Source organism: Nomia melanderi, chromosome 9, assembly GCF_051020985.1.
Source record: "Nomia melanderi isolate GNS246 chromosome 9, iyNomMela1, whole genome shotgun sequence".
In the NCBI taxonomy this organism is placed as follows: Eukaryota; Metazoa; Arthropoda; class Insecta; order Hymenoptera; family Halictidae; genus Nomia; species Nomia melanderi.
The window spans coordinates 721,147-748,519 of record NC_135007.1 but is presented as its reverse complement, the minus strand read 5'-3'; the positions used below and the strand labels follow the sequence as shown (position 1 = coordinate 748,519).

Genomic DNA, 27,373 nt, shown 5'->3' with positions numbered 1-27,373 from the left:
TAATCGTATGAAAGAAACAACTAATCGGTAATAGAGATATGTTGTATTCATGAATAATGAACATGTTTACCTTACGTGATATTTAATAGTAATGTTCAGTATCAATTAATATCTATTGCAACTGATTTCAATCGTTAATTTCAGTTAGGCTACAAAAATTTAATTTTAAATGACAATTTTGATTTTTAAAACTTACAGTTAATGTACTAACAGTTAATTTGTTTCAGGCTTCAGGACTCACTGATTCTGATCACCTGATTCGTGATCATTTATCCGTAACGCCGAGCAAGGTATACGTTTAACCAGTCAACTGCGTTTGACAAGTATATACGCAATCTTAAAGCTTGAAACGATACTAATTCTTTCAACGATGAATTCTTTATTTCTTCCAATAAACATGTAATTCTTCTTTGGTTTGCTTTGGTTTTTTATTAAAATACACTCTAGGTGCATTCGTCATGCATTAGACGAGTACACATTACGATTTTTTATTTTTTTGCACGCAAAACGAGAAATTTTTGAATCTAAACTCCACAGTTAATACGTTAAATAGGAAGCACTGATTCTGGCTAACCAGCATCAGTGAGTCCCCGAGCCCGTGATGATGTCAGCTGCAATGCTAGTGAAACGTTAGAAAATCGTTCCTAATGGACACTGCTTATACCCAGAAATTTTAAACACCTATCATAACAGTTAATTGTCATATATATATAAGTATATAAATACATAAATAAATAAGTAAATAATTATATGTAATTTATCAAACGTTTATGTTTATTTCTAATAACTATTAGTAATTACCAAAATGCAATTAACAATTAACAGTTGAAACAATTGTAAAATCAATTACAATTTCGATCAAAAAGTTGTGACTTAACTAATTGTCAATGCTACTAATTTTTGCATACCACTATATAGTATTGTGGTATATACCTGCAATATAATAGCAGTATTTAATAATATTAATGTTTCAAATCATTTGTGTCCGGTTCAAATGAACAATCAGATGTTATAGATACGATGTCTGTGTCAGTGATTATAGAAGTGGCTTAACTCATGTATTTTCGATTCGAGATATATAGACGTTTGTGCTTGAAGATATTAAGGAGTATTCCTTTCGAGACACTCATGAAACGACAAAACGTTCCACAAGACATTTGTAATACAAATCTATTGTAACAAAATGTAGTTTCGAAAATATCAAGCGACTTACAATAATAAAAAAAGTAACTTTTGTTTTAAAAAATATTATTTGTATCGTTGTGCTATTGCTCTACGTGTCCTTCAACAATTTTGATGTTTCGCGGGATTTAAAGTATGCCCTATTATACGTATACCTGTTTTATAATATAATATAATAGAAAAAAATTATAAAAATATTTACAAGCATATCAGAGAACAAATGGGTTGCTAAATTAATAACTTTTAGGCCACGTGTAGACCAACTTCTTGCTGCAAGTTACTACTGCAGCAATTAATTACAAATTGTTCTTCTACACCGAACCTAAAATAATATAATTCCAACAGTGAGGAGCAAGTGTTTTGTTTACACGGACGAAGCAGTGCGTGCAAACTCGCTGCCCAGTTGTCGCTAAAAATTACGTACTGCATTAACTGTTTCATTTAAATCTGTAGTCTATATACATCTTATTATTTTGCCATATACATAAGTACTTGCGTATTACACGAATTACCTTTGTTTTTAATAAATGAAATATTAATAGTAATAGTAATAATAACGATGATAATAATATTAATAATATTAATAATACTGATAATAATTAATAATAATAAAATATTAATAATGTGTTATAATATTAACTCTTTAGCCCCTGAACATGGATTTCTTTTTAATACGAATTTCGAGAAAAAGAACTTACGGCTGCGCACTAATAAATAAAAACACATGTACGCACTGATAATTGATTAGCGCTTAAGATGTCAGCCATAAGCCAAGATCCCAGTATGGTACAATTTTCCTTAATGTAGGCGTTTTCTAGCTTTCCAATTTCAAATGTTCGCGGTACCTATGTGTATCATTCGAGACGAAAGTGTTACATAAATAATAATCCAGACCTAACCCAAATGACTGTCCAGCGGGACCTTCAGTTAGGAAACGAAGATGATCTGTATAAAACGTAAATATATAATGGAGCTCCCAACTTACTATACGTCCTAATTGGTTCCGGAATGGGTAACATGAGTCGAAAAGACCATAAATCAGGGTATAGAGGGTAAACGAATATGCATGTATGCGAACATTCATAGTTGTACAAGTATCTATCAGATTAGGAGATACATTTCCTTTTAAATGTATATGTTCCGGGCAATATAATAAAACGGGGGTTAGACATAATCATTCTTCAATGTTATTGGTGATTATACATAATTTCCAGGGGGTTATGTATAACTGCCGGATTAGTCAAATTTACTGTAACATATACAAAAGATAGAAGAGATTACATTTAACGAACGTTTACGAAGAATCGAATAAACCACGATGTTAATGAATTATCGCAAATAAAATACGTATTTTATCTTTAAGAAACGTCTTCAAAGTTGTTTTCTGCAAATTTATTTTTCAGTTAATCTCAAAACCTTGCATTCCATTAGTATTTCCTTCTCTTAACAATATAATTTAAGGATGAGGACATTTGACGCTATGGTGTCGTTACAGATTCGTAAATAATAATCTTAATTCTCGATTAATTGCACTTGTGTACTGATGTTTATGGTAAATATATTTCTGATAAGTTCTTCAACTGTGTACAAACTATACAATCTGAAATTATTTACCCATAAAAACGTTATAAAATTAATCTATAGTACGACGAATTCTTTACTCAAGTAAGCTTCAGACTGATTTAGTTAAAATTAAACAAGTAGAATGAGAAATATTGATTAAAAACAATTGATCACCGCGTTACGCAGGGACGACGTAACTGCGAAACGACGTAAATTGGGAGGACGTAACTCGGGGCCCCACTGTATCGAATTTTCTTCGATACATGCTAAAAATGCAAAGTAAAATGCATATTTTGTGTTATGTGGAAACAGTATAAAACTAGTAATAATCTAAGTAAGTGCACATTCTATAAACAATAATATTCATTAACAAAAAACAATTTTTTAGTTTTTATATTATTAAAAATCACAGTTTACATAAACACAACAACTCATAATGAATGCGAAAATTATATTAATAAGTAGCAGCTCTCCGCATTGGACAGTTAAATTTTGTCGCTTATACTGAAATAAATTACTGTATGACTATGTTTATATAAAATAATACTGTATTATTATTAATCAATATTAATCAATATTATAGTATTGTTTCCTTGAGGCTGTCAAAGTGGAAAGTTTATTGCATGAGTTTAACTCTTTTACTGCCAAGTCCATCCACGCGGTGTATGTGAAGACTGCTAGGACGTATTTGATATTCACCTCCCATAAATTGCTTTATAAAGAAGAAAATGTCGATTTTCTAAAGGGAAATTTTAGTATTTGTTCTTATCAAACTTAGAAAGTATGGAATATGATTGTACTGTAATAAAATATTTAGTAATAAATAATATGAAATTTTATATTTATAAGAGGAAAGATAATCTGAATGTAAACGTTAGATCAGCCAGCTGACAGCCAAAGGATTAATATGGGATAGTTACTATAAAAAAAACTGTTCGCCACATAAACAGAGCATTTGGCTGGAGCATTAGCAATGAACATACGTTTTCACACTAGTTGCAAAAATAAAAATATGTGAAAAATCAACAAGAATCTGTCACAATTTTTATAAAAATTACATATTAACCCTTTCCGATCGAAGCATTCCAAGAGGTTACCCAATTAGTCGTAGCGTTCAATAGGTAACAAATTAAAATATATATAATTTATGTTTATTTATATATTTATTTATATATAAATATGTTTAATATATTTATGGCTTATAGTTACTTATTTATTTAACAGTTACGATAGAGTACCCGACAGAAGAGCTGTTTGATACTCAGCTCTCGTCTTCAACGGTAAAAGTGCCTTTACCAGGTCATACCTGGACTTAAACCGGAAAGGATTAATCATACTAAATGCTCGGTTGTTCTAGTGTTAACACATTAGTTACCGGTAGCCGATTAATAAGCTTTACACTACCAACGTTTATCGACCGGTAGCCGTTAGACCAGCTTCCTAAATCTTAAAAGAAATAAAATGTTAAACATTTAAGATTCAGGAAATCGATTTCAATTTTTAATAAGTATAAAATATTATTAAAATAAAATTTTAATATTTAACATTGTACATGTATTAATGCTAATTCTTGTAAGAATTTGTTTCTGATTATTAAGAGGATTATTTATTTTGATTATTAATTTTGATTAAGAAGTGTTGTTAATAATGACTAATAATATAGAAGAGAAAAATGTCTTTCCCTTTTTTATTACACTTATTTCTAAGGGATAGTTGAAACTTCAAGTATGACTGAAGGTTTTAAGTTTGAATCGATTAATCTTAGGTGCGATATACTCATCATAATTCACAATCGGTATGTAACGTGTTAACGACGCTTTGGATTATTATTACTTTTAAAAGTATTTTGACAGTTTTTGGTAAGATAAGATTTTTAGTAACTACAGTGGAAAGTAGTTTCTCAGGTATATTTCAAAATGTTTTTCAAGATTGTATTTGTTGGTGGACTCTAAAATTCTATATTGTCGTAATAAATAGATTTGTTCCTTGTTGACAAAAATGTGTATTTATTTATATAGATATGTATGTTATACGTTAATGCTTCTGATTTTGATTAATAAAATATTGGTATCGGAGAATACGATGAAATGTAAATATTATATAAACGATTTTTCAACTCTTGATGATTGTTTTATATTGTTACGAGGACTCACTCCTAAACCTGTTTTCCACCTGCGAGCAAATACCCCATGTATAGAATCTTTTTTACAACATTTGATGCAATCTAATGAAATTAGAAATACAATAGAAGCAGGTTAATTCTAATTTGTGTGTTCTACTTTTCTATGCTGGATTGTAGAACAATTTCAATGTAATGTTACTTTAAATTAGTTTGTTTAAAAGTGTCAATAGTTATAATACTGTTGAAGATAAAACGACTTTGCGACCATTGATCAAACAGATTAATTCTCCGTGAGAAAGTTAGACGTATCTGACAAGAAAGTAAATTGTTTCAAATTATTACCAAGCAAAGATTACACTAGCAAGCTGCATTTTCGATGCTTGTTGACCTATCAAAACTGGGTCGGTTGCTCTCGATGCAGAGAAAAAATCTTAGGAGGAGTTTTCCACAATATTTCCCTAAAAACAAGAGATAGAGAGACTGCCGAAAAATATCAAGAAGGAAAGCTGAGTTATCCAGAAGGATAGCTAATCTCTTTGTTTCAATTGCAACAAGATTACTTGTTTAAAAATGAATTGCACAAAACCAAAGTGAGAATAGAGTTTTTACTTAAAACGTAATAATACGAGAACGTCTAAAGGACGCGATCAACTTGCGACATCAAATATAACGATTATTATAAACTTATGTAAGAGTTAAGGAAGAAGAATCTCTCGCGCAGAACGTTTTCAACATGATAGATTCTGGATATTTTCTTATTCTAATAGAAGCGAGAATAATTCTGAAAGTCATAACATTTTCTGGAATTAACTGGTATAACCTGTTAATACTAGATTTACGGGCATCTACCGTACACTTTATAATATTACTCCTAGAAAGATAGGGGTACTCATTTACACCACTGATTCCTCACCGATGTAGATGACTTTTAAATATGTTGTGGAGAACTATTTCCAAATTTTCGCAACAATAGGTCCAGGAATAGGGGGTTTTCGTACTTGTTTACAAAAATAGTAAGTCGTATGACTTTCATCTTGACATATATTGTTAAGATCATGTTCTATACACCTAGAACTATAAACTTTTTAGCAGTGAGTATTGGTTCAAAGGTTATGTAGCATTATAGTTTCGTATCGCGCTAAAAAATTTCGTCTTCATTTTCATTTATTCAAGTTGTGTTCCTTGTAATATGTGTACTCGAACTTCATTTAAATAATAGAGATTGGTATTAGCGGGTCTAATTTTTCCGGGGTGAGGATGTTGGTTCCGTCCCTACCTCCAGAGAAACCAGCTCCACAAATATCAATTTCGATTATTTAAATGAAGTTCGAGTACACACATTATAAAGAACAAACTTTGAATAAATGAAAATGAAGACGAACATTTCTAGTGCAATGCGAAACTTTAATGCTTCATAACTTTTAAACCAATACTCACTGCCAACAAGTTTAAAGTCCTGGATGTACAGAACAGTGACCTTAATAATATGTATGTCAAGTTCAAGGTCACACGAGGGTTGCTGTTTTTGTAAATACGTTCGAAAACTTACTATTTCCGGACCTACTTTTGCAAACATCTGGAAAACTATGGCCAAGCGGTGGAAACATGTACAGGGAAATTGTTCGAAATGATAACCTTGACAACATATTTCAAGGTCATCCAAGTCCGTGATAAATTAGTATTGTAAATAACGACCAAAAGAGAGATTTAGGACGCGTGTTCGTACAATTATGTCAATCAAAATCGATGTATCTAAACTTTTCCAACCAGTGTTTATGAAATTATATCCGTCACATTGGTGAGTTCTTCAAATCTAGTGCTAAACATAATTTATAAGTATTATATTAATGAATACTTGAACACTAATTTATAAGACTATATACTATACATATACAGGGTGTCCCAGAATAAGTAGAAAATATTTTTGGGGTGACTTCAGCAGACCAAAACAATAAAAAAGGTTCAGATAAACATACGCTCTAATTACTTGACAAACCGTACCTACTTACCTTCGTAAAAGGTGTTCAAAGTGACTGTGTGCCTGCACACAAGCTTACAGACGCCAAACAACCGATTATCTCAATCTTTCGGCGTTATAAGAGTCCTATACAGTATGTGTTTTAAATAATCCTCCAAACTTACTAATCATACGCGATAGTGGTTACATAGCATAATTCTATGAGATATTGAGCTTTATTTCTAAATTGTTCGATCGAATTAGATCAACTATTTTCGTTTATATCAAGAACGTAAATACAGTTTGCCAAAATTGTAATTCGCTATATCTCGGAAACAAGGTCAAATAGGGTATACGTGTATCCGAATCTTTTTTATTGTTTTAATGTGTGGAATCTAACCTCAAAATATTTCTCACTTATTCTGGAACACCCTGTATACATATTTCACTCTATCTACACAATAAACATTAGCGATGGACTTCTTCATACAGAGAAAGTACTACTCATAGACGATGTTTGTTCACATGTCCTACGAATTGAAGAGGCAAATTGCGGCAAGAGGACGCGACCACTCACGATGAACGTTGATGCTTCGGTTCGATGGTTTTTGTTATTGGCTGATTCGCGCAAACGAAGATCGCAAATGAAACAGAATATAACGAAATAAGATACAAATAAGTAATTGACGCCCGTATTCATTTTCTGTCGTTGTATCTTACTTTGTGGGATTTTTTTTCATTTGCGATGTTTGTTACTTCTGTTCGTTGCAAATAAAACAAGTTGCAACGAAGAACGGAACGAAGATTGCAAATGAAACAGAATATGACAAAGTGAGATATAACGATAGGGAAGGAACATGGGCGTCGATTCTTTATTTTAAAAAGAATTATGAATAAATTAAAATGAATGAATTATGAATGAAATAAAATTTTTGAATGGTATTTGGGAATGTAATATCTTCATTCTAAATATGCGTATATGTGTATATGCGCATGATCTATTTTCTGTTAGATCATTCACATTTCACATTTTCTTTTCTGTTATTAAATACATTAGTTTAATTAGTTTCTATAACTTGTAGACATAGTTATATAATTAGTTATGTAGATCTCTATCCGTTATATAACTTATTTATACTTCATACGATTTTAATGTTAGTTCCCACCCTTTATATCTCGAAATGAACGTTAACATGGGAATTTCGATAACCTAAACATTCTAAAGTGCTATAAACATTGCTCATTCGTAGGAAACAAATTGATTGTCAAAAATCCACGGTTTTTGAATAATAGTTTTGTGACATGTGACAAAATTTCTATTTTTTTCGGGTAATACCTTAACAGATCCCCGCAGTAACCGATTTAATAAAACTGTCAAATATTGCAAAAATTGCACATTTTGAACAATTTTTCCTTTTGATAAAAACGTCGTTGAAAGTTAGTTTCCGAGATAATCGCGAAAAATTTTGGGTTACTCCACATTGAATTCTACATATGTGAGCACGTCGGTGAGACGACCTCCAGCATAGCCGCACTGCTAAGGCTTGCATCAATCAGCTCTCGATTTTCTTAGGTTACGTGTATTCTTCTCAACAAAAGTTATAGTAACATTTAAACGGATTCTAGGCAGTTATATATTAAATACGTCTCCCCACCCTCCCGCCCCAAAATACTAGCTCCATCTATACTGATATCTATTATCCGAGTGCAACTGATTTCTACATGTACGAGGAAAGCTGCGAAACTGCTGCGATCGAGTCAAAACTATTGTAACGAAGCGTACCCATGTGAAATCCAAAAAGGCGAAGGCTGACGCGAAACCGCATAATTATGCTTGTGTCGTTTCACGGACGCGCTCCCGTATACAGAATTCAACGTAGTGGTAACAAAAGTTTGTTGCGAAAAACATCAGCGACATTTTTTCTAAAGGAAAAAGTTGTTCAAAATGTGAATTTCTTGCAATGTTTAATGGTTTTATTAAAATCGGTTACTGTGGGGATCTACTAAGGTATTAGGCCCCGGTACTTCACAAGAAAAAATTATATTTCACATTTCTTATTTGTTTTCGCATATAATACTAATTCTTTAGTTGCTGCACGAATTGTAGAATATTTCGTACATATATGTCGATCGACTGAGAAGTTAAATGTTTAGTATTGATTTTTTCATACTGATTAATATCATTGTTAAATTATTATTAAACTTCTTATAAAACTCTCACGCAGTCGATTTCCGTAAAAAAGTATCAAATAGTATAGATCATGTAAATGTTACGTGTTAAAAATAACTATTGTAATAATTTTATCGAATCATTCATTGTGATATCTCTGCGTACCTAAACTTTACAACTTACCTTATCGATGCTTATCGACTAGGAACGTAAGTTTATCCAAAAATAACAATTCTATAAATTCTTTCACGTTATAAAACACAAGCAGATTCACATTTCTAGTGTATAACCTGCACATTTACAATGTGCAAAGCAAAATAGATTATAATGCGTAACACCAACAATTTTTATCAAACAATATTATCAATATCATAATCCTAAATTTTTCCTAAAACAGTTCAGAACTTTTCAATTTCATTGGAAGCCTCCAAATGCAAAGGCAATAATTTTTCAGTCTATAATTAATTAAAAAAAAAATCATTTTCCTGTAAATTATGAAACTTTTGACATAGTTGAATAGTTTTTTAAAAAATTTTCAAGGACAGTTCATATTTTGTCTCATTTACACCGTGTAATATTGAACATTAATGTATAAAATCGTAGCAAAGCAACATAAAGTGTTCACTGTACAGGATATAATACTCATTAGACGATACTACATCAAAAAATGAATGAAAAATAACGAATTGAGTTTTTTAAAATTCATACCTATCGAAAATATTGATCTCTTAAATTCTTATCTTTCATTACTCCTTTTTGAGACCTTGATCAATGAATTAGACATGAGAGTTTATCGATAAAAGCGAGATCAAAAAATGGTCAAATACCAAAAACAATAGTATTCCAATAGTTCTAATTAATATTCTGTTCAAATTGTTTTTACCAGATAAAACTCACGAATTCAGCACTAAAAGTTTCATAAAGATTTAATGAAAAATATGAAGCTTTTTATATCGCATTATAATTGCAGTATGTATCATATTACTATCCTCATGCCATAGTAGGATGAATTAAAAATAAAGACATCTTGGACTGATAAATAAGTAAGATTTTTTTAAATACTTGAGACCATTGGCTTACGTTTCATATCAGCGTTATAATACCGAACGCTATTTTTTACGTATTTCCGTTCTGTTATTGTTTCATTATAATTAACTATTCATTCATGCGTGTTGGAGTCAATAATAATAAGAATAATCATTCTCTGTCTATCTATCAATATTTGTTCGAATAATATACTGACATTAAATTTTGACATTTTGTTTTTGTTTTCGTTTTTGTAAGGACATATTATGTTTTTCTCTTTATATTTTCCATTTATTTTTCCACGAAGAATCGTCTGACTCTCGTTAAGAAACACTCTGTATAAAAAACGAAACACAAAAAAGCATTTTCGAAGCTATGAAACATTAAAACGTATTGACAACAAAGGTTAGGACACTCATGAATGTTCAAGAATAATTTTTAAAGGACTCCCGAGATCTAGAAGATAATACTTTATATCCTGTCTATGGAAGCACATGCATTATTTGAAATATTAACCATAGGAAGCGATTAGAGAAACGTGAAAAATTGAAATACACACCCCATTTCGTTGGCTGTTTGATTATTGTTATTGGCCGATTCACCGTTCACATTGTTATTAATCGTGTTCGTATTATTAGTTTGCTGCAGCGTTTGACATGCACCCAACAGAGAGCTCCATCGCCTCATCACATGTTCACCTTGTGCTTCCAATTCGGACAGAATAGTGACGTCATCCATATCCTGTAATGCGGTGGTTGGTTCCATCCTAAAATACAGCATAATATTTCATGTTTTTATTCTATATTCCAGATTACACTTACAAAAACAAAGTCTAACAGGGTCATTAATGGCATTAAAATTAATTAAACATCATTGATAGAATCATATTCACTCTATTAAGATAAGTTAGATCTATAAATATGCAATAATATTCACATATCTACCAAGCTCTCGTTACACTGAATTAAATGATGCTATTCCTCGAATTTGAAAGTAACGATAACGTAAAATGTGTCGATGAAAGAATTCTAATGACGATAATCCAATTTAATGATTGCTAACGTTTACCGTTTCGGAATCAATAGTATATGTTAATCATCTAAATTATTATGAAACCTTTTTAAGTGTATCAGATTTAAGTATATCATATAAGCATGATTTTATTGTTGAATTCAGTAGATACACTAAATTAAGAAAAAGAGTTGATACATATAAGTATATACACTGGTCCACCTGATCTGATTTCCGAGTTACCGAAATAGTTTCACGCTATTTCTTTTAACAAACTGAGCTCTGCAAGTACTAATTACTATGAAAATTATTCTCTTGTAATATTTCCGAATCAGTTCATTAGACTCTTGAATTATTGTAAGATTAATTTATTGGAATGTCTAAAGTCTTTAACATATAACAGAGAGCTACACTATAGTTTCCACGTTTATGAAAGTCACCTTAAATTTAAAACTGTACAGATGTAAGGGGAATTGGCTGCACACTACACTTCGACTCGCGGCTCGACCAATAGCAAGGACGCACCGAAACCGATCCCCCATAACCATGGAGAATTTAACCGAGCAGAAAATATAGAAGGAAGCTATTTGCTTCCAGGAACTGAGCGCAGCCTGACAAAGGCAGAGAATCGGTATAGTGAGCGGAAACGCGATAGGCATAATCCGTCAAGCATCGGAGATTGAGACACGAGACATCAAAGCGATGCCGCACGCGTCAAATATAAACATGCGATGAGATTAAACACGACGTAAATCGGACTAGTTTTACCGATTTAATGTAATTAACGAAATTAAAGGTTCATTTCCCCCAAATGGATAAAATTAGATCGATTTACGTCGTGTTTGGACTCATTTTAATGAGAATAATCTCTCGTAATTGAAATTTTTTTCATTACATGTTTATACTTGACGCGTGCGGAATCTCTCTGATCTGTGTTTGTCTCTCTTCCCCTCACTGTATTCATTTTCTGTCTTTGTATACTGCGATCACGTTACACTGGTTCGAGACAGTGAGTAGTGAGATAAGGGTAGGGAGGGTGCAGTGAAATTAAGCCGAGTAGATTTCTATGGCATTAAAACGAGCATCACTGTAACAATAAGTATCAGACCGGGCGCAGCGAGTGGGCGTCTCCCTTTGCCCCTGTGCACTTTTGAACCTACGGTTACTGATATAAACGTAGGAGCTGCACTGTAGGAAACACTGGCATGCTTCGGCGAAGTATTGCCGAGGATTGCCAACGAATTCGTACAGTGTCTCCGTTTAGTCCAACAATTTCTAACGTATCAGAAGGTTAATGATAAGACACGATCATTTTGAGCAATTTCTGTGAAAGTAGGTGAATAATTAATACAATACGAACTTCGTTGTATTCGGAAAATAAGATCAGAAAGGGTAAACATTAGTAATTATTTATTTGACGATCTTGACCTTTATATATGTTGACAAGTATAGGATACTGAGTAACTATTCATAATAATATTTTTAGCAATCTTTTATACTTTTCGAGATATTCGCAAAAACAAGTTTCAGCATTTTAATAATTATTTTCAAAGAAGTACATCCCATCAATTTCAATGACCTCGAAATATGTTGTCAACGTCATCTTTGTAAATACATGTTCTCTATACACAAAACTGTTGCTTGGTCTTGGTTTCAGAAATATATGTACATATACATATGTTCAATAGTACATACTTTACTTACATAGTAGACCCTGTGTAGGTCAAATCTAAGTTAATAAACAAAAATAACTTAATCGGCGGTCTTTTACAGTTTTTTAGATATTCCTAGGAAAAGATTTTAACAATTTTCTACTCATGCTTGCATCAAATTTGACAATTATTTACAAAAGCACACTCCAACAATTTCAGTTACCTTGAAATATGGTTTTCATTATTATATTTATGTTTATTATTAAATTTATTAGTAGGGCTGCTAATTTAAAGTTAGTTAACTAATCCAGACCTAACCCAAGCACGGTCTATTATTCAAATATAGTACGTAATTTTGAATATGCTTTTACTTTTGAGGATATTTTTTAAACAAAAACCTAGCGACAGATATATGTACAGAAAAAAATTGTTTAGAATGATGACATTGATAATGTATTTTAATTATAATTATTAAAATTTCGAAATCTTTTTACAAATATCCCGCAACGTATATAAGATTGCCAAAAATATTGTCATAATAATACGGTTATTCAGAATTATTTCTTTAACAGCAAATGTAATAAAAAACTCACCTAAAGGTTAAACTTTTTCTTTTACTTCAGTACATACAATCAATCAATCAAGTTATGTCTGAACGTTCTTTACACTCGCGTTAATGTTGTTAGCGGAAGATCTTTTCTTTGAAATATAACTACATGAAATATAAAATCTATGAAACATTAAATAAATAGATTTCACTAAGTCCTTCTCGTTTTATGCTCTATTTATACGATCAATAACAAAAATCTAGGATTCTACACGTACCTAACAAATGTTACATTCCATTGTTTTATTTTGTTTTGTATTACATGCATAATTAAAAGTAAATATGATTCTGACACAGATTTTCGTAATTCCTTTGCCAATCATTTTCTTATGTTATTGGAGGATTAGAAATAATAAAATACCAACCGATGCTGCTCATCGAAGGAACTCGCGTCGCTCTGTTCGTAATCCAATATCAAATCATCGGATGCAATAGATTCACAAGGAGACAGAGTATCGACACTGCCGGCTCGACTAATTCGTTTGCCATGATGCGGGCTATTCGTGGCGTTCTTGCTGTATCCACCAGCTGGAAGGTCGAAATAATTGATTAATAAAACCAGAAAATATACAGTTATACACAGGTATATATAGAGTAGTTCATGGAACAGTTATAAGTCGTAACAGTTCTTTCGGTATAATTAGAAAAACATATTAAAGAAAAGAAATAAATGGTTCAAAGAGTATATTACATTTGTAGAATACATCTTTTTCCAATCTTAAAGATGCGTATGCATTATTCATTTAATTCGAAATATGTATTTTCGTCTTAAACAGATCTAATATTTTTGTCATTTTACACAAATAAGTAGCAGGGTCAAATGATCGAAAAATGATTTGTTCTCAATATTTTACATAAACGTCTTTATTCGTAGGGATGCTCAAAACGCTCGTTCATTGCATTTTAACCGATTTACTATATCTATAGTAACGACGTAAATATGTCTCATGTTCTAACTTCATTATTTTTCGATGATAGAATTATAACTTCGATGTCGAGAACGCGAAGCGCTCGAATGTAATAATAGCTATAATAGACACATAAAATAGAGTTTTTTATAAACCAAAAAAAAGAATAAAAATGACATAGTGAATACTTTAGAATGAATAGGATTATTTCAAATGGAATTCATGTGCATTGTCGTCAGAAATATCAGAGGAGCGTAACGGGGATTGAATTTTCGTAAAACGGGACCAAAAGTCACAAAAATTGCATCATAGCGGTTTATTGTTGCCAATAAATGCATTATGCGTTGGAGACTTGAAGAAACATGCAACTTTAAAAAGCTACGAAAATTCACTGTATTTAACTCTTTTTTTCACCTTCGACTACATATTTGGTAAAACACTAACGTTCTTATAAGAAATATTAGATAACGTTTGGAACCTATTTTCATATTTTTGTTACCATAAACTACAAAATAGTAAAATTATACAGTTTAAACAATTTATGATTTTTTTATGGTCAAGAATAATTTACGATCTTTTTCATTTTGAATAAAAATCAATTTTTTTGTAATTTTGGAAAATAAAGAAATGGAAGTTTGTTAAACAAGAAATTTTTATTTTTTTGCGCTAAAAGAATCAACTTTAAATATTTATAAAAACCCAACATATCAAAATATAAAAAATTGTACGTTACTCTTAAGATAATCTATTTTCATTTATTTTTCTACAGTAATCTGTTACTTTTTATATTTCAGTAATTTTTGTCTCTGGGTACAAGCTAAGACGTTAATATTGACCAATGTAAATGTTATATAATTTTATCATTTTGTACGATTTGATAATAAAAAAGTATAAAAATAGAATCAGAATATCGCTTAATAGTCCATTTAAAAATCATGTTCTTTTTGCTACATATTTACAGATGGAAAAATAGTAGAACTCTTAATGAAATGTATTGCGCGTTGATAGTTAGCAACATGTAGATCTGAGACGATACTGTAGCAAGAGGGATCTTTTGTTGGGTGTTTTGTTTATGTTATTAACTAATTACCGTATAGTTGTATAGGCCAATAGAACATTAGTAACGAAAATGCATGTGAGGAGAAGTGTGTCCCTTTTCAATGTAACCAATTAAACTTGCATTTTCTTATATCTCCTTCCTATTAACACTAAAACTACCGAGCAATTGGAGTGACTTATTTTCAATTTTTTCTAAAAATTAGAACAATACGTTTCTTGAGATTCGAAGGATTCCCTAGTTTTGTATATGTGCAAACACACGAATTTAATTGAAAATCTTTTGTAAAAATGCCTGCATAACTTAAATACTTGCAAAATAAAAATTCTGAAGTGGGCCAGTTTGACCCGTCCAGTAGTTTGTGTTGACTCATACATTTTTATCGTGTTAAGCCCACAATGGTTAGTTTAGCAGGAACTTCAAAAGAAAAGATGATATTATGAGACTTTCCGAAAAATAAAAGAAGATTGTGCATAACTCAATAACATGATGTAAAGCATAGAGTGCTGGGCATGCATTATGTACGAATAAAACGAAGGGAACTTTTAGAACGACCTAATATCAACACATTACACACATACGGTAGTGCTCTCTGAAATTTAAAAAATTTTAGACCCAGCATTAAAATTCTCGAAAGTAGGGTAACATTTTGCAACCAACTATTGATTTGAACATGGTTCGACATACCGAGAGAATATTCATTCACGAAAGAACTGGCGCAGTCAGCATAAAAAGTAATCAAGCAATAAAGAAAATTTCAATTTCAGTAATTTTAATCTGAATTTTTCAAACATAGTATCAATGGATTATTGGGATTTTTTCGAAATGAATCCAAACACTGATTTTGTCGTTTAATAAGGCGATTAATTTGCAAAGGTAAATACCAAAATTAACGCTAAAACTGCCGAGCAGTTAAATAAATCGTGTTTCGACTCGCTTTGGTCGAAAGAATCTTTCAACAATCGATCGGCATGTAAAGAATTATGATTAAATTTACTGAAACTGAAATTTTCTTTACTGCATGATTATTTTCTTACACCCGTGACACATTTCAGAAGTGTGCCAGTTTCTTTTCCCTCCGTTGTGTTAATTCTCTTTTCTTATCTACAGAAATCCAATTACACTGCGCTCGAAACAGAATAGTGGCAGAAAAGTGAAGCTGGGTCTTTAAAATTTAATCGAGCAGCACCGTACGATTTTGTCGAGTGTAACTAAGTGATGTAGAAAGGAACGAAGATGGTTCTGGGGAAGGTATTGTAGGCGGGAGAATGTACGTTTGTCGATAATGGTATGCTGAATCGCCACAATGAACATACATAGGCGGACATAGACACACATCAAAGTTGTATTTTTATTTCCCACTTGTATATATTCGTATGAGAAGCTTAGATAAGTGCCGAAACTATATCATAAAATCAAAGCCATTCTTTGAAGTAACAATAAAGATTTTATTTATTTATTACAAGAAATTAACGAATTTGTGGATACTTTGTTTCGAACAATAGTTTTTGGGACAGATAATACCTTAAGTACATATGAAAAATGTATATACCTTTATATCTAATTTTAAATTACAATTATAATATCACAATCTTGCGCATCAATCTATAGATACCGGTCTCCTCGCTTCCCCTACTAAACTGCACAATTCTTTCAATATGTTTTATTTTTCGCTGCTAAAATTAAGAGATTGTATCAGTTTTGTTAAACGGCTAATGGTTTATTCGGATAATAATGTTCTCGCAATGCCTGCAACTTACTTGGGATCATTATCTGCTTGGGGATGGATTCAATTGTTTGTTATAGATAATTCTGCAAATGATAGTACTATCTTTTTCATAACATTTCAATGTACATACAAACTAATCCATAATTCTTTATAACTTAAACCCTATGAGAACATTTACCAACACGTACTTGAAATAATGTAGGCCATTGTTCTTGAGATGTTTATACACAACAAGACTTGTCCACGGACAAGCCATGAGTTTGAGCCTTTTTCACTGTTTATACGGTATGTTGATATGTTCATATTGTACAAAAAGTGAAAAATAATCAAATCCACCGCTTATCCGCGGGCAAATCTCATCGCGCATAAAGGCATTTACTGTTTTTCATGTATTAAATAGTAAAATTTAACTACTAAAATCAGCATAAATATCAATAACGGACTTAAATCTATTTTCTTCGGACCAGTGATATATATTTTTTCGGGAATGCTTTTCGTAATCTCATTTTCTAGAAAACATCAACGACAATTCCATGATGATGAATACATTAAGCAGCTTGACAATAAGCCATTATAAATATTCTCGGTTCCTTCAAAATTTCTCGGTATGTTTTTTTAATTTGTGAACCAATTCTTCCTATGTTTGTCTTGATACTTGCAAGACATTCTTATCTACTTGAACTGTTCGACATGTACTTATGAAAGTTATTTACAAAGTAGATATTGCGACCAATTTGTCCCAAACACCGTTGTTCTATACAAAATAAACACAACACTATAAAATTATTTAAATAAGTAACAAACTTACTATTAATGTATAATAAAAAATTTAAATCTTATATAAACGTAGTTTTGGTACTTTTATAAGTATCTCAAAGAAATACATACAGTGTAAAAAGTAAAATACAACTTCTATGCAAATGTACACGTAAGTATGTAAATATATGGAATGATGAAAAAAGAAAAGGTTACAGAACTTGAGGATAGTCAGTACTTGTTAATTGGGAAAAAGAAAAAAAATCTTAAGAAAGACGCTGTGAAATTTTAATGAAACTTTTTGTTTGTGTTAAAGCGGGTAGATTTATTCGCTTTAGGTATTAGCACGATAGTAAAAATTCTCTTTTCACTTCATACACGTGTATCATAATTCTTATGCTGCTCGGTAGTTTTTCTAGTGACTAAACTGAGACTAAGCCGACTAATATGTTTATCAGAACTTTTCCTACCCAATTAAAAAGTACTATCTACCTTTAATTGTTTAACCTTCTTTTTATGTCACCCTTTCTAATTATCATTGAATACAAATCATAGAAAAACTATTCCTTGAAAGAGAAGCAAATCACTAAATGAGATTCAGTATCAATGCTTATTATGGTATTATAATATGAATATTATAATAATACCAATATTATTGGTCTACACTTTGTTATGGTAATATTTCAAATAAAGTGAAATATCGACAATTTTAAAAGCTCGTTTTACTAATTCTTCTGCACGATATTCCCGTGGAAATTCAATCAAATTTTGTATTCGTTCAGCAAGCTGATATACCAGCATACAATTCACGAGTGACCATACAATTTCTAAAAAATAAATATGACGATAAGTACATCGGCACATATACTCCAGCACCTTGAACAGCATACTTGCACGATTTCAGCCCCGTTGACGTTTCTTCTACGGGGTTATTTAGAAAATAAAGTACATTCACCTCCTATGAATTGTTTAGAAGACCTAAAAGAACAGACAAGACTACACTGTGCAATACAATAACCAGAGATCATCTAAGCTCATTGTCAGTTATGAAAGCGATTAAAAAGCGTTGCGTGGTGTGTGTGAAATGCAATAAAGTAACGTTCGAGCATTTCCGCTAATAAAGACGTGTATTTAAAATATCATGTGGTACAGTTATTTTCTGACCACTTTACCCAAATACTTTGTTTTAGGCAGAATTGGGCGAGGATTCAATCTATGCAAAACAAAAAATATAATAATAACAACATTTCCATTTAAAAGAATTTCATTCCTAAGTGGACACGCATTGTTATAATTGCACCGGGAAAACGGCAAACTTAAAACAGTTGCGTGGATCACACCGTGCACGCAAGTATACTTGAAGGTAACAATATAGTGTGACGGTGAACTTTCCATAGCAATAAAAAGAGGTCTTTATTCAACAGATATCAGAGCATATCACATCGGTACAAAGCAACATCTCTGCGCTCTTTTCTAGAAGTTCTGAATTACCTTGAACAATGTTTAAAGCACGCAAATTTGAGATCTGGGCTAGTCATACTGTTACCTTTGTAAGTATACCCGTGTCGGTAAAACAAAAAGTTCTCTAACAAAAGACTTTCGACCACCTTTACCTTTAGGACTGGATTCGACTAATGTATGACTGTTTTCGGTGGCGAGCTGGCTAGCAACGATCGATTGCGCGTCGGCAGCGACCCTCGAATTCTCATTGAAAATAAGCCCAGGTTGATCGGCGATTTCGTCATCGAAGAATTCTCTACCTTCCGACAAACTCAACGAATTCGAGGCATTGGTAGGCGTTCCGGGACTATCGTCGTCCAAGGTGTTTCCAGACTGTTCCATAAGTTTCTCCTCCTTCTGGACTGTGACGTCCGATAGAGTAATACTGGCTATGAGGCTGTCGAAAAGACTGTCAACTGGAGAAGTCTCGTCGTCTATTAGCGAGGTAGAGGTAGCTGCAGCAGCGGCGAACGCCGGATCCTCAATGGTGAGCAACACCGATCGTAGAGAAGTTCTCGGTAGTGTTCCGTTTTTGCCTGTGTTCGTGGTAGGTTGCATGTGATGAGTTATGACGGAAGGAGAACGTTGGCACTCGTCGCTGGAACTCAACGAGTACTCATCGGCCATAGCTTCTCCATGTCCGTATTCAGGGTCGTCCGAACTAGGTGGACTGAAGTCTGACTTGATCGAGGGGATTTTTTCCGTGCGAGACCTGTCTTTGTATACCTTCTCCTCGCCCAAACCTTCATCGTATCCTTCGGACGAGGTGGTGGACATGGAGGTGATTGATTCGGTGTGTCTGTTATCTTTGTTCACGATCCGTTGGTACTGCGTGGTTCTTTCCCGGACAAGTCCAGTGTTGGCTGCCGTGAATGTCTTCGGTAGTGGTATCACGGATATTTCGGTCACCGTGCTGTCCTCGTCTCTGACGTCTCTCACGTCGAAACTCTTCCCGTTCACCACCATTCTCAGATTCCTAGGTCTGCCTATTCCTCGTCTCCTGCTCGGAGAGTCGGCCGTGTAATCGTAGCCTCGGGAGGAATCGTCTACCATTGTGCAACCTTGCTGACTACCAACACCGGAATCTTCGGTACTGGATCCTTCCTTCGAACTCGTTGAGCTTTTCGACGCGGCGGAAACCTTTCTGTTCTGATTGGCCGCAGTTTTGGCGGTCTTTTGGTTGTTGACGCTGGTCATCCTGACCGCGTACTGAGGCAACGGCAGGTGACTGGTATGCAAAGTGTATTTGCCGATCGGTTCGGGAATACCTGATGGTCTTCGATTCCCGTCCACATGGGAGGTGGTAGTAACGTTGTTGCAGATGGTCACGGTGCGTGCCGGCGACCTGATCTTCGATGCCGGCAAAGAGCTGCAGACTACTGGAGCTACTCTTTGCGTTTGTTTAGGGATACTCTCCTGCTGGTGGTGTTGCTGTTGTTGCAGAGTTTCTTGGTTGTAGTGACTGACCGTGTGGCTGTTGCAAACATCCCCGACTTTGTTCGTGAATTTCACTTGCGGCTGCTTATATCCGAATCGGTTCGTCCTCACTGCGATCCCGGTTGCGTCTTTCTTTGGCGGAGCGAGCCTAGGCGTTGATCTGCCCGAAGACAAATTGCGAACAGCCGCGTTGTCCTCATCGCGTCTACGATTTTGTTCAGGACCAGCCGATTTTGAGCGCGGATGAACTAAACCAGCCTCCGACGAATAACTCGCTATCGCCATGGGAATCCCGCTGGCCTGTCTCCGTCGAAAGCCGAAAGATGTTGCCACGCCCCGCCTCGATGAGCCCTTGTTGCAGTTCTAAAACGAAGAAAGCACACTTCAGAAACCTTGCGATTGAAATTCCTCGTTTTCTTTTAATACGTAGAGTGATTAAACAAATGCGATACACACTGATATTTACGTATCGACGTTAGGATCATAGTAGACGAATGCGTACTATAATAACTTCCAATGCGTGTACAACATTGAAAACGACACAAGCGTAAATTATTTAGCAGAACTTACGTGAACATATACGTTAACATTTATTTTATGCTTTATTTAATTAGTTCAAGTTGCTTTCCGCTTTTACTTTTTACTGTGTGCTCTTAAAATATATATAAACGCGCATACAAAATCCTGAGTATTTAACTTTATTACTTTTTAATCTAATCGTAATTTAAAAGTCACCGGAAAATGACCCCTTCAAGCAACTATACCTCCTAAAAATTATTCTTAAAAATATCCAACAGTTGTCCCGTCCCTCTTTTATTTCTTCTATGCCTGCAAATCTCTTTTCCTATGAGAGGTTTTCGTTTTAAAGAACCACCAAAAATCATGCTATGCTACACCTATAAAATTCTATGTTATCAAATGAAGACACGCGGAGATCTATTGCGTGGCTTGGCTATTTATTAAGGCTTCGCCTCTAATACAAACACATGTCATTTGAGATAGCCCAGTCAGAAACAAAAATATAAGTATTTACAATAGAATCTGTATAAATAGACACTCACGAAGGAATTTTACAACGCTTGTTTGCAAAATTTGATAGTATATATCCCAAGGTATATTTTAAGACTCCGAATTATTAAATTTGTGGATAAATAAAATACTGAACGACCTAGATCGAAAACACAATGACTTGGTCAATCGAGGTTTTACTGTATTAATAAAAGCATTCATATGTATATTTTAAAAAAGCATTCATTGTTACTTTCATTTTCTGCATTTGTAACAAATCACATATACTTTCTTTTTAATATAACATAATAAATAAATTGTAAAGAGAAGTTGGCTGAAATTCTCATAATAATGGACATAAATTGTTTTAAGAACAAAATATAATTATCTATCGTAAACACACGTTATCAAATGACTGGAAAATATTTCAAATTCAATATCGTGTTTACTTCCACCTTAAAATTTCATTATTCAGAAAATTAGAATGATTCTTTCCGGTTTCATCAATAGGTACATATCTATCGATTTCATTTGTATCTGTCCTTTTACTTATAATTTGTCATAATCGTTGCAAACAAACGATATTAAACTAATCACCTTCAGTGTGTTTGGTTTTACTACAAGTGGTCAACTGCTAACTAACATACGGTCAATTACTATTCCCCGTTTTCAAGGATTGTCAACTTCTGACGCAAGTACTGAATTTTCAAAAATGTCTATTAATTTGGATAATATAACTATTTCAAAACATTCGCTTTGTTACATAATGTAAGAAGTTCAAACAGCATTTACACATAAGAGTCTCTCTATTTAATAAAGGAGCAAGAATTTACTATGATTCACGCAGAAAATTTGTCTGAACTGGTCAACTACTAATGCTTTTACCCTATTTTACATCCTCAGTATTACGGGAGAAGTTAGTTTGCTACCTTTAAGCACGGACGTACTATACATAGTATGATTGGTCGTGATATCATAAATATGTAGGTACTGTAATTTGTATGTGCCCTATCTTATAAACGCATTTGCACGCTCAGTTACTTCGTGATAACTTTATGCAAAAAAAATAGCATGTTAATGCAATCCATACTTAATGACACTTTAGTGAACACAGAAACAACGTGATTGTTTCGAAACGTTAATAATGTACAATTCAAGAATGATATAACGTAACGAAAGTATGCCGATCAAAAAAATATTAGCATGATAATGTCTTTTCTAATAACCATACATTTAGCACTGACGTTCTATGTTATATGCAAAGAATTTTCTTAATTTTTGCACTACTATTTATTTACAAAATATAAACGTTCCTAATTAGATATATTAACCACAATTGTAGGTTAGATATTGTCATCTACTCACTGTTAACACTAAATCTACCAAACGGGTCAAAAAAATAACCCATGTCTGATTTCTTTATTTTGCAATTATTAAAAAGATAACAGATATTTTTCTCAGAAATGATTACAGGAATTGATTTAGCAATACGCAAACTGAACTGTATATCAATTAAAGCTTCTATTGATGCACTCTTGGAGTTTCTATAGAGGGATTTCAACAAGCCAATTTAACTGCTCGGTAGTTTTAGTGTTAAAGCTGATTCACTATAGCAGGAAAAAACGAATTAAGAGTAATAAAATTGTAGTTTTCATTTCGTTTTCGAATTATTAACAAAAAAATGCGTACTTAATCGACGTACAACATAATCGTATATTTCTTTAAAATTTCTTATGATTTTGTCCTTAAAAATGACCCTGAACTACACCTGCGTGTACAAACACCGTAATGTATTACGCAGTACAATTATCCTGTTCGTTAACGTTCACAGCGTCGTACGCACACATTGCCATTGTTCAGTTGACAAATGTGAATGTATATCACGCACATTACGGTCGTTTCGTTCGTGAATGTTAATTTCAATTTATGCTAGTAAATACACATGAAACTATTATTGCCGTGATATTAAGGCCGTCATAAATTTACGCTCTTGATCTTAACTGAAACAATGACGCAAGATTAGCATTAGACTGCGTTTTCGATTCACATGGTTCAAAATTAACGAAGATTACCAATGTTTGGTATTCTTCTGCACCTGGCTTGCCGAATAAATGATATTCGACTAAATATTATAGAGGACACTAGTAAATTCACATTTTTATGCAGTTCATTTTATCACAGTTATGCAGATCACGATCAGTCACGGTCGAGGAGATCAATGTATCTTTCATTTCTGCTCGTTCGTTTGAGAAAGTAATGTTTCCCAAATATAATTCGGTAAAAATTGCATTAATTTCTTTATAAGCAAATTACAATCAAAGAAACGGCGGTGTCGGGTACATCAGAAAAAAAAATTTAATTCTGATTTTTATATCTGCATTTTATCCGATGTGAGTCACAAAATTTGTTATCTCCAGTATAATTTACTCTCGAACAAATTTTCTTAATTGCTCGTCATTCGTGATCCGTTTTGACCGTTGATCGTTCACAGCTGGCGATCAGGTCGGATCCAATCAAGAGTGACGCAGTCTTTGATCGTCGGCAAACCGACCGGACGATAAACAGATTCCGATTTGACTTGACCGTACCGCCAGCCGTGAATGCTTACGTTTAATTACATGTTGTTACATTCGCAACGATCATGACTGGTTATGACTTGACCTGATCTGACCATACTATTTGCCCCATCTAAGCGGCCATAGTAAAAAAGAGGTTTATAACAAGTTTTTATAACAAAATATGGATACGTAATATGATAATATATAATAATATGCAAGTATATTGTACACAATAATAAATTCATTAAAATAAATTATATACAATTTCATGTATTTGATTAAAAATTATATGTTTATATATGATATATTACAAGATATAGTATACAACAATGTATAATACATAATAATACATCATAAATAATATATAATTGTTTAATTTATTGATTTTCTGTAAATCTTGTATACTAGTGAGTAAAATTAAAGGATTACAAAATTTTCGTTGAAAAATTGCCGAAATTATAGTTGATATAAATTTATAAGAAAAAAATTTGTTCCGAAGTATTAAACTTAATGACCTTAGAAAGTGGCTTTCCGAAACACCGCAGATTACGACACGCGTACGCGTGGTCGCCTGATTTGCGGGGCATCGCGGTAAACAAAATGCTCTAGAACAAAAAGGCGGACATATGTGTTAGTATCTACGATTTTTATCATAGCTTAGGATATTTTTAACCAGGTAATTGCGTTTAATGAGCATATACATCAGTTTAAAACTCTAAATGGTGCAATTTTTTTCAACGATGGACTACTTACTTTTTTCTATAAAAACGTAATTCTGCTTCGTTTCGCTTGAGTTTATCGTTAAAATATATTATAAGTGCATCTGGCATGCATGTGACAAGTATATAATTCATTATTTGATTTTATTGCGCGCACAATAAGAGATCTTTCAAATTAACTCCCGCACTTAACGGGTTAAGAAGCGTGAATGCGAGAATGATTGTGAGCGAATGGCAATAAAAGAGGAAAGCCTAACGAGGGAAAGTGGCCTGCACAATGTCGTAGGCCCAACGTTTCCAATTCGGCTTTGGAGGGGTGTGTTTGAGGGTGTGTAGAGAGTACGACTAAAAAAAATGATTGTGTCACAGAGAATGATTTTTGAATACGTATGTCCGAAGGAGGATCTATGCCTAGAGAGAGTCGTGCGTTGGTCTTCGTGGCATTAAGTCGTGTGTTGTTTTAGTTGTGTGTCACTATTATGTAGTTCGTTATATTTGAACATTACTTGTTTTATTATTATTAAACATAGTTATTTATTAGAGCTTTCCATATTCGTCGTTTTCGATCGCTTTAATTTATGATTTAGTACACGGAATAATATCACGTTGCACATCGTTCAATTCTCATAATCCACTATTACATCATAGGAAAAAAATATATGATTCCATTTAAAAAAATTAACTTGACCTTGATATCTCCCCACCTATCTAGCTATGAAAATACATTAATCGCACATAACGTGTCCTTTCATACCAAACAACTTTTGTGAGAACATTTTTTTTCTAACTTCAATATTTTACAAAATATCCCACTGTAATACACACTTAAACGGCACACCTTGTGTTATACACTATATATGTGGAATATCACAATCTGAAAACTATACTGAATGCAACTACACTTGAAAGAATTCTCGGATGTATCCTGATCAATGATAAAATCATTCCCGAAGTAGTGCAATTGTAAGAAAGATCAATGATGTATTAGTTTGATTAAAATGTGGATATTTATATAAAGATTCATGGTAAAAAGGTAATGAACTATTAAAGCCATAGCATATACTTACTTGAAAAACTTTGATACTGATACAAAATTCGTAGAACATTTCTAAAACGTAGTGTAGTCGAAAAATACGTAATTTTCGAGGAAGCTCAGCACTTTTTGAGTGCTCCTAGGATAACAAAATTATTAGGATATTATTCCTCACATATTCAGCTATCTCAAACAGCGAAGATTTTACAGTTTAGGTAAAATTGCTTGGATTGACTTTTGGCCTGGATCGTGCAAATACTCCACTGTGCGCCACGTGTGAAATGCTCGTGAAGTCCAGGCTAGTGTTAATCAAATCTTATTTGGTCGGAGGCAACATTTTAGTTGCAGACATCTACGGCTAAATATTCGATTTTATTCAATGATTTTTAGGCAATACTTTTTAGCCTTTTGTATAAGGTTTGATTTGTAAGAAGCAATTTGCGCTTTATAATTTAATTGTAATTATAATTTCAATTGTGGTCACGATTTTAATTTTTCCCTCAATTACACTTTCTATTTAATGATAGGCTGTGCAAATATATTCAGTGTAGTGCGTAAAGTATCCTGTGCGCAGAAACAGTGGACAAGAGGTATTCAATTATTTTTTTCATCATTATATCATTGATTGGTGTGAATATGTTTTTAACTGAATTTTTAATATAGATATAAAACAAATGTAAGATTGTTGGTATTCGATTATTTTATAAAGATCACTAGATTTTATGGGAAATTTGCAAATGCAAAATTGTACAGTATGAACGTTGTTTAAAAAAGCATATAAAATATCTAAAAAGTAGAGCTTCTTATAGGGTTCATTAGGACCTACAACAGATTTCTATCGTAAATCTGTTTTATTTATGTTTAAGTATTTCAGTTCAATGGCATATACGGTAAATTCTTATTTCGTATCAATTTATACGTCCTAGCGAAGTAGAATAAAACATTATTTAATACTAGAACTATCGTACCAGTCACAATGGCTGGTTTCGGTTTTCTTGTTTCGCAATGATTTATACCTTAAAAGTATTGAATATTTGAAATGATTTCGAAAATAAATACTTTCACTTGAATTCTATATCGAATGTTCGAAGAAACTTAAATCTTATTAGCTTTCCAAGTTTCGAATTATTATAAACCTTTTGTAGTCGAACTCCGTCGTGATAGCAACTTCAAACTTTGAAATCTAAAATTCAAAGCTACAAATAAATAATTTAGTTATTCAAATAACGAGAAACTGATACGTGTTTTTTTTTGTTTTCTCATATTTAAGAGTTCGAAGCACAATTCTACTTTCCTGGAATAAACTTTTAAAGACTTAACAACTTCTAATCCGCAAAGGATCTAGTAAGTCTTCATAATGCCTTCGGTTATATTGCAG

At 32.8% G+C, this 27,373-nt stretch overlaps 1 protein-coding gene across 11 annotated transcripts in view; it reads right to left on the bottom strand.

Moving 5' to 3' along the window:
• LOC116431209 (uncharacterized) overlaps window positions 1–27,373 on the bottom strand; it is a 268,246-nt gene that overhangs the window by 114,153 nt on the left and 126,720 nt on the right. For all 11 annotated transcript variants that reach the window (XR_012999363.1, XR_012999364.1, XR_004235868.2 and 8 more), the window contains 3 exons: window positions 19,354–21,040; window positions 13,656–13,818; window positions 10,580–10,786 (listed from right to left, as the gene is read on the bottom strand). Coding sequence is in view for 8 of the 11 variants with exons in the window: in XM_031986308.2 (XP_031842168.2) it covers window positions 10,580–10,786; window positions 13,656–13,818; window positions 19,354–21,040 (2,057 nt within the window). In the remaining 3 variants the exon portion in view is untranslated. The remainder of the gene's footprint in view (window positions 1–10,579; window positions 10,787–13,655; window positions 13,819–19,353; window positions 21,041–27,373) is intronic.